This window comes from Accipiter gentilis, chromosome 1 (assembly GCF_929443795.1).
Source record: "Accipiter gentilis chromosome 1, bAccGen1.1, whole genome shotgun sequence".
In the NCBI taxonomy this organism is placed as follows: domain Eukaryota; kingdom Metazoa; phylum Chordata; class Aves; order Accipitriformes; family Accipitridae; genus Astur; species Astur gentilis.
This window is the reverse complement of record NC_064880.1, coordinates 35,473,086-35,486,929: the sequence shown is the minus strand read 5'-3', so window position 1 is coordinate 35,486,929 and position 13,844 is coordinate 35,473,086. Positions and strand designations below refer to the sequence as shown.

The 13,844-nt window shown below is 40.7% G+C and overlaps 1 protein-coding gene across 4 annotated transcripts in view; it reads right to left on the bottom strand.

Moving 5' to 3' along the window:
• KCNH7 (potassium voltage-gated channel subfamily H member 7) overlaps positions 1-12,543 on the bottom strand; it is a 244,840-nt gene extending 232,297 nt beyond the window's left edge. For all 4 annotated transcript variants that reach the window (XM_049827251.1, XM_049827171.1, XM_049827343.1 and 1 more), the window contains exons 1-2: positions 12,274-12,543; positions 9,957-10,187 (exon numbers count right to left, since the gene is read on the bottom strand). In XM_049827251.1, the coding sequence (XP_049683208.1) occupies positions 9,957-10,187; positions 12,274-12,349 (307 nt within the window). In that variant the 5' untranslated portion in view covers positions 12,350-12,543. The remainder of the gene's footprint in view (positions 1-9,956; positions 10,188-12,273) is intronic.
• Positions 12,544-13,844: the final 1,301 nt, after the last annotated feature.

The window sequence follows — 13,844 nt, the reverse complement described above, 5'->3', positions numbered from 1 at the left end:
CAGGGACAAATGCTCTTGCACACTCAAACGTGAGAGAAATCATGTTTGAGATACAGGCAGCCACACACAATGTATTTACCTGGCTAATAATTATGTTTTGCATATGTCAAGTTCCGCAGAGACAGTGACACTACTGGAAATTCTGCTTCTGCAGGATCTGGGGTTTTTTTTCATGAATGAGGTCAAAAGACAATGAGAAATGCATGTAAATAGACCTGCACGGTCTATTGAAAAGCTCCCTCAGCTGTAATATTCTTGGTTTGTGTAGTTGTTTTTGTAAAATAAAATTGCATATCTGTCAGCTAGGAAGAATAGTTGTCTGCGGACCATGTATTCCTTCCTTTTTTCCCCTCTTTAAATAAACAGTAACCAGAGAAGGGTGACGCCACCTGCACCTAGCGCCTGATCTGCAAACATCACGCATATCAGACACTAATTCTGCTTGTAGCTGCAGTAGCAGTTAGTAGTTTTTAATTAACTTTTTAAGCATTTGGGAGCAGCTCCTTAGACCCTAGTTCTACTGCTGACATGAGAAGTGATTTGCAAGTTTTAGGATAAAGAGAAACAATGTCTTAATACAGTTTTGTGGTCACCCACAAACAGTACTCAAACTCTGCTTCATCCCTCTACAAAACTTTTCTTTATCCCTCTACAAAACTTTTCTTTGAAACTGTGTGGGTAAAACACTAAAGCTGCTTCTGTGCCACCCCATATTCTTGTTGCCATAAACAATCAGTGAAACTTAGAGAAGCACTAAGGATGCTCTGAAATGTGGACCAGCACCGACTGACTCAGGATTGACATTATATGTAGGCTGTCATTCACACCAGGTCATGAGCCGCTCCATTAATCCACAGAGAAGGCTCAGATATTGATTTATAGATACCTGGTTTTGTACTTCAGGGCTGTTATTCTCTCACACTATACGGCATGTTGTCCATGACTCCAGAAACAGTCCTTTTGGGAAGTCTTGTCTTTTCTGTTAGATGGACTTTGGTGTTAAATTGATTCCTGGTATATTTTAGCATGCAAAAATAATGCTGGGCATTTATGATGGGAAAAAATGAACACATTTTCCTTTCTTTTATTATCATTATTTAAAATGACATGGACTTTAGGTTTTCTTTCTTTCTTTCCTATTTGTGAATTGAAAGCCATTTTTTCAAGCAAGTAGACAGAACTGCAACAGTATTTTACCTTAAATACCATGACAATAGGATTTATGGACTACTGAGTTTCATGTTCTTTTGAAAGTATAAAAAGAAATGCTTTCTTGTACAACAGCCATAAACATGCAAAATACTAATGCAATTATCTGGCATTTTTTGCAGAGAGGAAGGAGTAAAGCAGATTGGCACAAATGAGTTTTGAAAGGAGGAAATCTGCAAGCTATTTTCAGAGATACACTTGCATTGATTTGAATGAAAATCAGTAGAGAATGCTCTAAATAAATAATCTCAAAAGGGCACAGACTCCAAAGTCTGAGAACAGCTGGGAACAAATACTTTAGAACATGTGTGTTAGTGATGAAACATATTTACGTGATGATTAACTGCTGTTCAAACAGCCTAAGTGTAAGACAAAGGCAAAACCCCTAATACATATCCATCCTTGTTCTGAAGTCATCTCTGCCTCTCTGCTCTGTGGATTAAAATGGAGGAAGGTTTTGTCTATGTTTTGCATGTTTCTTTCATAACTTGTTGCCTTTGATTGTAGCAGCTCAGATACAGCTAATACTAGCAATGGCATAATACGTCTCTACCAGCAGTGCTCTAATACCTAAAGATCAGGATTTTTAGTGTTGCAAAAATTAAACTTCACAGTTTAATTCCGTGAAAGCTGTGGGTGCACAAGCCAAGTCCTCTATCTGTAGGTATTAATATCTTGCTTTCAGGCCTTCAGGAGTATTGCTGGGTGCAGAAACAATCAGTTACTATATAGTCCCAGGCATTTGCTCTAAAGAGGCCAACATTTCATGAGTTGATGCTGTCAAGGAGCAGTGTATTTGAGTATTGTGATAAATCGTAATTTCCCAGTATTTGAAGTAAACTCTTGTTGTGTTTCTCTGAACTGAACTGACCATTTAGGCAAGACTTTCTGGTTTCCACTGCAGTCTCATATGGCAAATCAGGGATTTAAATGAGGTCACAGCAACATGTAAAAGAAAGGATTTTTATTGACTGTGGTACTATGGAGGAATGAGGATAGGAAAGCAAGAAATTTCAGCAAGCAGGGAAGTACTGAAGGCAGCTGTGATTTCTGGCCTAAGCTTTCTTCTGGTCATTTCCACTCAACTACCAGCAATAAAATAGTTAATAATGTTGACATTTATACACCATATTTAGGTTTTGATGGTATGATGGCTCTTTGTTAGCAATGAAGCCAGAGTATCTTCTTCTTGTGGCTAACACTTCAGTGCTATAATTGAGAGCATTATCAAAACTAGGTATAATGAGATCTATAACTAGAGACTGGTTAATGAAACTGGAAAAGACAACAGGACCTGCCCTTTACACTGTTTACTTTGACTTTTTTTCAGATTGAATTTTGGTATCCTTTATGGTAATCTTTACTGATGAGACTTCGCTGTGGTTACAGAATTAAATAAGTAAGAAGAATAGAAACAAAAAGGCTATATTGTACCAGAAAGTTTGTGAGGGAGCTTAAAATAGGATATCTATGGAAATGTTGGAGGTCAAAAAGCATTTTGTGACTAGTTATGGCTGTAATTCTGCTTTTCAAATGAAACTTTTGTTTTGAAGAAATAATTCAAATATGTGTGTTATTTCCTTTAAAACAAACCAGTAAACTACACTAAAAAGTTCAAGCTATACAAAATTGTTATATCAATACGTCTCAGCTCAGAGATGTGAACTTTTAGAGGTGTAGACTACATGAAACCAGCTGTAACTACAGAGCCACATTATGCCACTGTTATTGTCATGCATCTGCTCTGCCTCGATCTACTAGGTTCACAGCTACAGTTCTGACTGTGTTTGAGATACACAGTTTCCAGAGTGAGTTGGCAATTTCCATAGTCAGCTTGGTCTTGCTACTCTGAATCCTATACTGCTTGATTAATCTTTTTCCACGCTTAGCTGGGAAGCTGTGAAGAATATTGACTGTCTAGTACATAGACTGAGTCATACACTAAGTCAAATATGTAGGGAACACTTTAAAACTGGACTTGAAACCACCAAGATAAAATCTAACCCACACTACTATTCTCTTTTCATTGCTTCAAACCAGAGAGAACAGCACCAATGTCAACATTGGTACTATTCAAAGTGTGAGGTTCTGAAGTTTGTATAATACCAAGTATGCAGAAGGCTGCTATTAGAAAAGCAGTTGCTCTTCCCCCACGTCTATAGCAAGGTATGATGTCTGATTTGCTCTGTGCATCTCTTTTTGATATATGGGCCAATTTGGTGGAGAAGAGAAAGAATGAATCGGTAACGCAAATTAGGAGTATGGAATAACTCTCATCAGAATGTAACATTAGAAAGGATGCACACTGAAGACGGAAAAAGGACACTAGAAAATCACGTGAAACCACACCAAAAAACCAGACTGACAGCTTCTGTTCTTTTTGTCTCATGACCCAAAACCAAAATAGCTTGCACTGAAACTGAAAGGAGCATATTCAAAGCAGACAAAAACTTTGTCAGGCAATGCCTAATTAAAAGAGGAAACTCTTCTCCATAGGATATTATCATTCAAAACAGCTTAGAGAAACCATGATTTTGAGTATGTGTATCATATTGTAACTTTCTAGTGCCATTTGACTCCAGAATGTGACACCTTTCTTACCACTGTGGGACTCCATCTTGGAAGGTCAGCACTCACTGATGCTTTGTAGCTCAAGCAAGGGAAATTTGGGTCCCTTGCTCAGTATAAGTTGACCCTGTGGCTTTCTGAATCCTGCTGTAAAACTGTACTATGGAAGTCCAGAGGCAGAACCGTTCCCTCTGGACTCTGTACTGAAATGAAAGACTCCTCCTGATCCACTAGCCTGCAGGTTTTTTATTTGTGCCATGGAAGGACTTAAAACTGTCAGAAGGGATTTTTCCAAACTGAGTAAGATTCTTTTTTTCTGTTAAAGATGCAGTAGCTATAATAATAGCAATTGTGTTCTTCATTATTTGTTAAAATTAGATATATCTAATCATACCTTTCTGACCCTAAACACTGACAAAGAGAATAATTTTAAAGGTGCTTTAACTCTTGTTCCTTTTTATTCAGATACTGTCTCTCACTGGCAGGAATACATGCATGGGAAAAAATGATCTTTTATAAAAACCCCCTTCTTACTGAACATAAATTCATCTTAACCTGAGAAGAGAAAAGAATATATTGGAAAGCCAAGGAATTGAAAAATATAGTGGAATATAGTAGGAATCGGCCCACAAATAAACCTACTTAGTATATCTGAGAGCTGCTTTATCATAATCATTAGGTATCCCATGTAAAATGTGAGTAAGAAGTGACCCACAGTTCTGGGCAGGCACAGGAGCCATTACTGAACGGCGATGGGTAAATGAGATATCCTGATCAATAAGGTATCGGCTCACTGTGGATGGTGCTCCCTGTTGCAAAACCAGCAATACGGAATGGGACAAGGGACAGTCTTGTCTCTTAGGACAAATATCAAAACCTGAGGTAGGGTTACACCAGATATGTCTGTACTATTACACTACAGACATAAGAGAAGGTCATCCATTTCCAATAGTTGAACACCTTCACTAACATTCTGGATTTGATCCAAATTGGCTTTTTTTAAGGATGTTTGGAAAAGCCTTGCATTAAGACAGGGTTTTTGGACAGCTTTTTGTTGGGGTGTAACAGTTTCTTCATCAAGTCAGATAGTATTTCTTAAACCAAGAACTCCTACAGCAGCAGGGTATTAGACAGTGACTTGATTCACTGACCTTTCTCATCAGCTCTGGTTAAGGCACTGAAACTACAGTCAAGACTGTACTTGCTGACCCCCATGTTAGAGCTAGTCTAAGGGGACCTGATACACATGCAAAAGTCTTTCTTTTCAGTTGTACTTTAAATTGATTGGTAGGTTCACAGCATTTATAGAACACAAACAGGTGATAAAACACTTATGCTGACTGAAGTCTAGAGGATGACCTTCTAAATGAAGCCCCCGATCTTTCTATTTAAGAACACTTAATACCATTTTCACTTTATTTTGTCAGTATGTTTGCACTTTTTTTAAAAATTTTCTTATCCTCAAAAAAAGAGCCTAAAAGGCCTTAAAAATATTAGTTTGGAATCTTAATGTGTTTTGAAAACACAGATTTGTTTAATTTGCAGTCAACTGTAGCAAATTACATTTCTTCAACTGGGTAAGTAGCAAGTAATTTTTGAGGGTTGTAAACGCTCTGAAAAGAATTGCTTAATCTTATCTTTACTGAAACCTATACTCTTCTGTAGTGCTTCTTATCCCTAGAATATCTGATGTGGATAGGGTAAGCTGAAATGATCTCCTTACCTCCCTTTTAACAGGCATACTCTCTAAGCTTAGATATAGCCCGCTGTTGTCCACAAAGCATAGAGTAAGAAGTAAAAAGTATTTAGTGTGATACAATCCTTTCTGATTATCATATATCCATTCTCAATCCCAAAATAATTATACTTTTTATGTCAAAAGCTTTACAGCTTTACCACCTCAAGCAATATTTTACATCTGTCAAGAACGATTTATGCAATAATGACTTAAACTGCAAAATGGAGTCCTTGAAGGAGGAGCTGTCAAACATTTTCAACTCAAATAACTCTATTAAAATAAGAATTGATATTCTGTATAAACAATATCTTACCTTCAACAATAATACAGATTATATAGCTATAAGATTTGTGAAAATGAAGTTATGATATAGTGAGGAATATACTATACTGCTACTTTGGTATCAGAGTATAATTTTTTAATTAAGCAGATGTTAATGCCTAATGGGCAAGACTTTAAAAAAGAAATCTGTTTCAAAATAATAGTTCTTGTGATTTGTCTGTATTTATTTACTGTTCTTTTTAAAAAGGGATATTTACATTAAAAAATAAATTTACTGAGTCTTTAATCCCATGAGTACATCCAGTGACGTTTGTGGAGCTCCTTGTGTGATGAGAACCTATAAATTTGGACCCTTAGTTTTGGCGTCCATCTGTTCCCATTAACCATTTTTCTCAGTAGTAACTAATTATTTTGATAACTATATAATCACCTACTGTGGCACTACTCCAACCGGACAGAGGACTAGAACTTTGCCTGGACTCTGTAAACACCTTTCTAAAAGGAAAAAGGAGTGAGGAGAAATTAAACCCAAATGTAGGCTATATTAACAATCTTATTCTGATACAAATACTGCAAGAGGAGCTAGTAAGGCTTTTAGCTGCAAACGTGAAAAACTTCTGCGAAGGTAGAGCACCGATGTGGTTGGGAGAGAGCCTGCTGGGTGCGTAAGTAATGCTGGCATCCCACCTCCGTGCCACCTAAACAATTACACAAAGCCATCACAAGTATTCTCCCCCTCTCCGCTGCACCCTCCCCACGCTGCACAGTGAAAAGGGAAACATGCTCAGTCTAGGTACCATGTTTATAAAACCGTGATACATCAAATTTGCATTCTCCTTTGACCACTGTACCTTCTGTCTGCTGTGTTTTAAGGCAGTGTAGATTCAAGCAACTGCCCTTTTCTGAAAATCAACCTGCTACGAAATTTTTCCCATCCTTCTGTCCCCTTTTCTCCAAGCGTGTGATCTGGTCTAAAGGCTGAAGTAGTGAACAACCAGCAGCATTCAGTCTTGCATCAACAGGATATTTAAAACTCAAAATCTTGCACTTTCTTTCACCTAGAAAAGTGGACTATAGACCGGTAGAGAACATCAGAATGCTAATTCCCAGTGTGTATGCAATACCATTTTTCTAGTGCAAGAATTTCCTTTTACGTTGAACTTTAAAGCTGTGACATTTTAAAAATATGTGAGGTGGTATTTAGAATTAAAAAGAAAAAGCATTAGTTATAGAGTGAGTCCCTTTCTGATATCTGCATTGCTGGACTTCTGATGACAGATTAGCTTTTTAAATGAGGGGATATATGATCCCGCTGACATTTGCTTTACTTTGAAATATTAATATCATTTTTAATATTATCAGTGGCTTATGTAGAGTAAACGATAATCTGATGTGGAATAAGGTTTTATTTGCAATTTACTGGGCATCTATTCAGGACTGTGTAATATGGTCTTCAGAAACTCCTGTTGGTGGAACCTCAAGCAATTCACACCTTCATGAGCTATCTTTCTCCTCCATATGCTTAGTATTATGTTAAATATTATACAACAGGTAGCTATGAAATATAATGTCAAATCAAACTTTCAAGCAGTGGGTAGTTCATTGGAGTAACTTGGATTGCTCACATGGAGAACGTTACGCTTCTAACTGCTCTGGTATCGATCTCCTAAAATATTCCCATAGCCACTCACAGCAAACAATACAAAATAAACCACTAACCAGGCACTTAACTCTCAGATTTTTAGAAAATTCTTTAAAGTCATTTTGCTTCAGAACCTGGAGGAAGTCCTTGTTAGGTGTCGCCATTCTGTATATTGTTCTAATATACAGACTATGTTATGTATAGCATAAATATATATATTATACTCTCTCTCTAGCAAAATCAAGTTTGCAAACTTGAAAAAAAGAAGTGAAGAAGTGAAGATGAAAAGTGAAGTAGGTCTTTTCAGTAATTTAGAATAACTATAGAATATGTTTACTGACATTTATTATATCCATCATATATGTAGTTTCAATTTTATGATACCACATAAACTTCAGATCTCTTTATCACATTTTGTAAAGAAATTGAACATTACGTGCAATGAAACAAAAAAGCCTGTATATACAAATGATCAAGCTGTCAGACATTTACGCATTTCAGTGTCAGACCTATCTTGTATTTTGTCAATTTGGTCCTGCAATCAGTGACTTGGTATTTTAAATTATATTTACAATTCAAAATAATTCACCTGTACTTGTTTAAATTTAGCAGTGCATACAGTGCACATGGTAAATCCTGTTCACATTTTGGCCAGTAAAATTTTGAGGAATTCAACCCAAATTTGTCTAGAACTGTTGTCTGTAGCTTTTGAAATTCCTTAGCCTTCAAACATATGGTCTAGTAATTTAAAGAAACTATTCACAGAAGTGAACCCTTATGCATTAGATTGTTTACACTGAATAATCCATAACTCTCATTTATAATGTGCTTCAAAATTGAAAACTATTTACAAAAGATATGGTAATTTTTACAGACTGTTTTACTTTGGCTCGCGTCAAACAGATTATGCTGTGTTACATGATGCTAGAATTCAGCATTTTAGAAAAATATATATGTATGGTAATTGACAGATAAGCAGTACTTCAGTTAAGTCCCTTTCCCTCCCTCCTAGTATCTTGGGAGACTGAAGAAGCACTTTTAAACAACCAGATCTCAAAACAGTGCTCCAGGCTGGTGGCTATGAAAGTTAGCAATGACATCCTCCTTTTGCAATATTATTTTTAACACACGCCAAGCTAACACAAACACAGGCTAGATGTGTAAAAGACACACGGTGTCAGGTCTCCTGAGAAATCTATGTTCAAGGCACAGCTACAACAACAAATCTCGACCAAAATCTGCTCCAGACCACCGAACCAGATCGAAGAATAAAGGACTCTACTGAGAATATGATGAGTATGCTTAAATATTGGTAGCGTGGGTGGGTAGAATGGTTGGCTCGGGTCCTATCTGAATTATACCAGCCTAAGCTAAAAATAATATTACTTAAGTCCGTCCGAGATAACAACAGAATCATTGAGAACAGGGTTTAACTCTGTGACTTTAAAATGCGAGAGCATACATTGCATGTGATTCTAAAATTGATGCAAACAACACACTGGCACTTCTCCAGAACTAATTTAAGCTCAGCATTTGAATATGAATTTCCTTTTCCCTCTCCCAAGAGTGTACACAACAAGAGACAGAATAAGGTACATCTCACTTATCCATTACTTGGATTTGTTTGAAAGATGGATATTTCTGTAAAGAACCCTGAGTAATTAAAAAAAACCAACCCAAACCCTACCAATGACTGTTATCATAATTAGTTTTCACATGTATGCATTTTTTAACCTGCAATTAAAGTCATGTATTCCTTTTATGCTCTTAACAAGAAAAAAGCATCAGCATAGCAGATTTAGCCATTCTTCATATATTAAGTCTTCACTGAATAACAGGGAAACCCTTCACAGTTTAGCCATCTCAAAATTTTTATTCTGACAACCTAATTCTAGGGCAACTTCTGTGGTTCAATCGCAGGTACTCCAACTTCACAGTATCTCACCTCTGAAAAAGACTAGCCCCTTTCCGTATAAGCTAATGCTTTTTTCATGATAGGCCAATTTTTGCTACTTTTAACTCTGTTATCACTTTTTCTAGTAAAATACTGCATTTAAATCAAGGCATGGTTCCAATCGTGTGAGGCAGGCAGAGTTAAGCCCCCTCAAACTGATACCCCATTCCTACGTCCTGTGAGATGAAACAGTTCATAAACGTTAAGATTCACAGGATGCCCCCTCTGCGCTTGTGTTATCTGTCCATTGTTGTAGGGCTGTTTACTTTATGAGATTTACATCTGCTTTAAACCAACCAAGAGGACAACTTTTTGTTCAACAGTTGCAAACACAGTGCCAGCTTCATTCAGCTGTTAGAGTCAGCGTGCAGCGATAAAGTCTGTACACCCACTACTTTCAGGGCAGATTCCCTAACTGGTGTAATAAGTGTGCTTCACTGGACTTCAGGGAAATTACAACACTGCTCCAGCAAAGGGTCTGGCCAGCAGATCATACACGCCTCTTTTACCACTCAACTGATAACCAAACACACAAAAAGCCGTAAAATAAAAACAGACTTTACCATCTTTGTGATAATAGGTGACTTCTACTTTCCTCTCCTCTGACCCCAGCAGTGCTTGAGCAATTTGGGCAATATGATGTCTTTTGGTCTCTGGCCCGTGAAGAAAATCACAGGTGCAAGGTTTCTGCATGACATCTGGCCTGGAGAACCCGGTCATCTCACAGAACCCATCATTGCAGTAGATGATAGCACAATTCTGCACTCTAGCATTAGCAATGATGAATTTTTTATCTGCAATAAAAGAAAGTGATGCATTTTTTAGTACTCTTTCAACATTTCATAAAGTGTCGATTCCATGGATGGATGCTAAATAACCCTTCTTTTCGCTGGAATGCCTGAAATGCAGAGATTTTCAGTTATTTAATGTAGCTAATTTGATCCACAGCTTTTAAAGAAACTTCAATCAATTTAGAATACATTACAGATGAAGACAGTTGTCTTTTAAGGAACTAAAACCAGATTATGCAAGTCTGTTGCAAAACTCCTTTTGACTTCAAAATTTTGTCTTTTGTAGCTTCACTGAAACCCAGGGGATGAGCGCCATCCTGTCAGCCATAAATCCAGGCAAGTCCTTGAAAAGTTAGTAGCTTCTCTTTGGGGGGAAGTGGGGCCTCGGGAAGGGGACTCTCTTCAAGTGAAGGGCTTCCTGGGATAAGGTCCAACCGGCTCAGTCTACTCTGTAGGGATTTTCATTGAGGTGAATGACAGAAAGTTTATAGTCAGTATCTTAACAAAACTATCTAGAAGAGAACATGATAATTTTTTTTCCCCCTCTGTGATTGTTTTAGAAGTTATATTTATAAAAGAAAATATTCCTTAGTTAAAAAGAGAAAAAAAGAAAAAAAAAAAATCAAGAGCATGAAGGTACATGAAAACCAAAGACTGTGATGTTGGAAACATTTTGCATAGTCCGCTGAAGTTCTGTGCCTCAGTCCATCATCCTTTTCCAAACCCTCACCTGACAAAAGGTTCAAAAGTTTTCAACTGTTATTTCATTTGTTTCTGTTTACCACTATAACCCATTACACTATTCCCATTGTAATTATAAATGTGCAGCTTTGATACATTTACTGTTAGTAACATGATTTTCTGCTTACTTAATCACATTAGTAGGTCCCTTGCTTTATGAAAGACTTTTTACGTGACACCAAGTTAGCAGTACAAGTCTTCAAAATTTTAATGATATCCTGTATTGAACCCAGGGAAATACTTGGAGAGAAAAATATGGATTTCTTTCTTGCTTTTTCTACTGTCTTTCAATCATGCTGAACTTTCACTATCACTTGCCTATTTAGTAGGTAGTGCTTTATTCTCTTAAAAATATATACAGTTTACTGCGTAAAAACTTTACTGGAGTAGCAACACTGACTTAGCATTTAGATAAATTAGGACTACAAACACCATCTTAATTTTTTTCTCAAATAATATAAATATTAAATTGGTAACGTGGGTTTAAGTGTAAGGAAGTATCTAAACTGGAATTAGCTGTAAGGGTTTGCACCAGACTGATACTGCAATTATGCTAAATATTTAAATAAATGTACATATATAAAAACTACTGTTTCTAAATGAAATTCATTTTAAGCATCAAGTGTTCCTTCTCACTGTTAACAGTAAACCAGAATTCGGCCAGGAAAAACACTTCAGCTTCAGCCTCCTCGACAGGTAGTAAGCTGCTGCATTGGAAAAGATCTCACAGACTCTCCCTGAGGATGCATTTGCACCGGTTTGATAGATATTTTAGGCTTCCATAAACAAAGCAGAAATATTTGACAGCTACATTAAAATGCAGTCATGACAACAAGGTAAGAGAGTATTTTCCCCTTAATAACTCCTCTGCATCTTATCTGTTTCCTCTAAATCAAAGTCTGGCTGTTCTGCTTTATTTTGAAAAAACCAATGATAATTAATAACAATATCATAATAATAAATAAATCTAGCCTATTTTTTAGACATCGCACAGGCAGCATGATTATACACTCTGCTTTTAGAGCCGTCTTACCGGTTCAGAAGAAGGTAAAAGATATAACTTCTATAGCGATACAATATGGATACAGTCACAGATAAAAACTATTCCTTGAAACAGCGGGGGGGGGGGGGGGGGGGGGGGTGGTGGTGGTGGTGGGGAAGCCCGATAATTCAGGACGGCAATCCGTATGCTAGATCAAACCCGACGTTACTCCTGCCAGGGATCCCCTCCTTACCTCTGGGGTTTTCTTTCCAAGCTACAAACTTAAAATAGTCTGGAGCTGCTGTCCATTTAGTCACAAGCAGAATCAAACTACTGTAGCAAAATAGATAGAAAGAGAGAACTTACTTTGCCCTTCAAATTTTCGTATGATTGTACCCAAAAATGTATTTTGTGGTGCCACATGACCTCTGCGAACAGGCATGTTTGTACAGGTCTTCGGTTTTCTGTGCACAAGGACTTCTCCAAGGATCTCCTACACGGCTCCAGCCCAAAGCACCGAGCCAGCTACCCTTTGTGACAGATCATCGTCCTCTGGAGCTCGGAAATCTCTTCCCATTTGCACCACTTCTAGATACACGCTTTTCCTATCGGAGTCAGATCCATCCCCCAGTTTCTTTCTTTTTCTTTCTTTCTTTCTTTCTTTCTTTCCTTGCTTTCTATTTTTTTTTTTTTTTTTCTCCTGGAGGAGCTCGGACGCTATTGTCCGGGGCGGGTAGGGGTGGGGTAAGCAGCAGGAGGTGGTGGTGGTGGGGAAGATTACAAGGGTAATCGATCTCTAGCACCAAACATCGCCAATTTTCCAAAGCAAACGGCTGTGACCCGGCAGTTTCCGACGCTGTAGTGATGGTTAGAGGGCTGGAAGACTAACGTTGCTCCGCTGCCAGAGGGAGTGACGTTCCCCCCCTCCGGGCTTCACCACGGCGCGCAGCAGCTCGGATTACTCAAGCGTGGCTTAGCAAGAGCCAGCCAATAAATCTCTTCAAAACTCAGCGACAAACAGCGGCATCAGGAATGAGCTACACCCCGGCAGCACCGCGACGTGCCACATCCCCCACGCTGCGGCTGCAGGGGGGCAGCGGGGACCGAGGGCGCTGGCGGCGGGGGGGGGGGGGCCGCCACCTCCGGCCGCCCCAGCTTCTCCGCCCTCCCGGCACCGCCGGCCCTTGCGCGGCCCCTGAGCGTGGCCCGCCGGGGAGCCCCAGGCGCTGCCAGGGCCGAGGGCGGGAGGAAAGAAGGGACGGAGGGAAGGAAGGAGGGAGGGAGGCAGCTTTGTACACGCCCCGTCGGGGGGGGGGGGGGGGGAGGCGCGAGTGGGGGCTGATTCGGAGCGATGGGGAGGGGGGGGAAGAGGGAAGGGACCACCGGAGCCCTCGGCATCCTTCCCCGCCCCGATGGAAGGGATCGCCCCCTCCCCCCGCAGCGTGACCCAGACGAGGACTTCCCCCGGCCCCACGCCCGCCTCCTGCCGAGGGAGGGGGATCCCCCCCCCCCCCCCCCCCCCCCCGGCGCCGGGCGCCTGCTCCCCGGGCGCCGAGCAGGTGCGAGCCTCCGCTCGGGGGCCGAGAGGGCGGCGCGGAGGGCGCGCCGGCTCCCCCCGGACGCGGGGGGCGGGGGGCGGCTGGGCTCCGGCGGGCAGCCCTCGCCCGGCCCGGGGCGGGGACGGAGCGGGCGCCGAGGCCGCCCCGCGGCGGGGGCTGCCTCCCCGGGCCGGGCTCCGCCCCGCCGCCCGCCGGCGGGCTCGGGGCCGCGGGGCCCGGCCGGGGCGCGCCGCCCGCTCGGAGCTGGCCGCGGTGCTGAAGCCGGCCCGCCGGCGCGCAGAGAGGCGCCGCCGCCCGCGGTCGGGCCCGGGGAGCGCCCGCCTGCCCCCCGCCCCCGCCTCGCTCCTCTGCTCGGCTGCTCCGGGGAAGGCTCCCGGG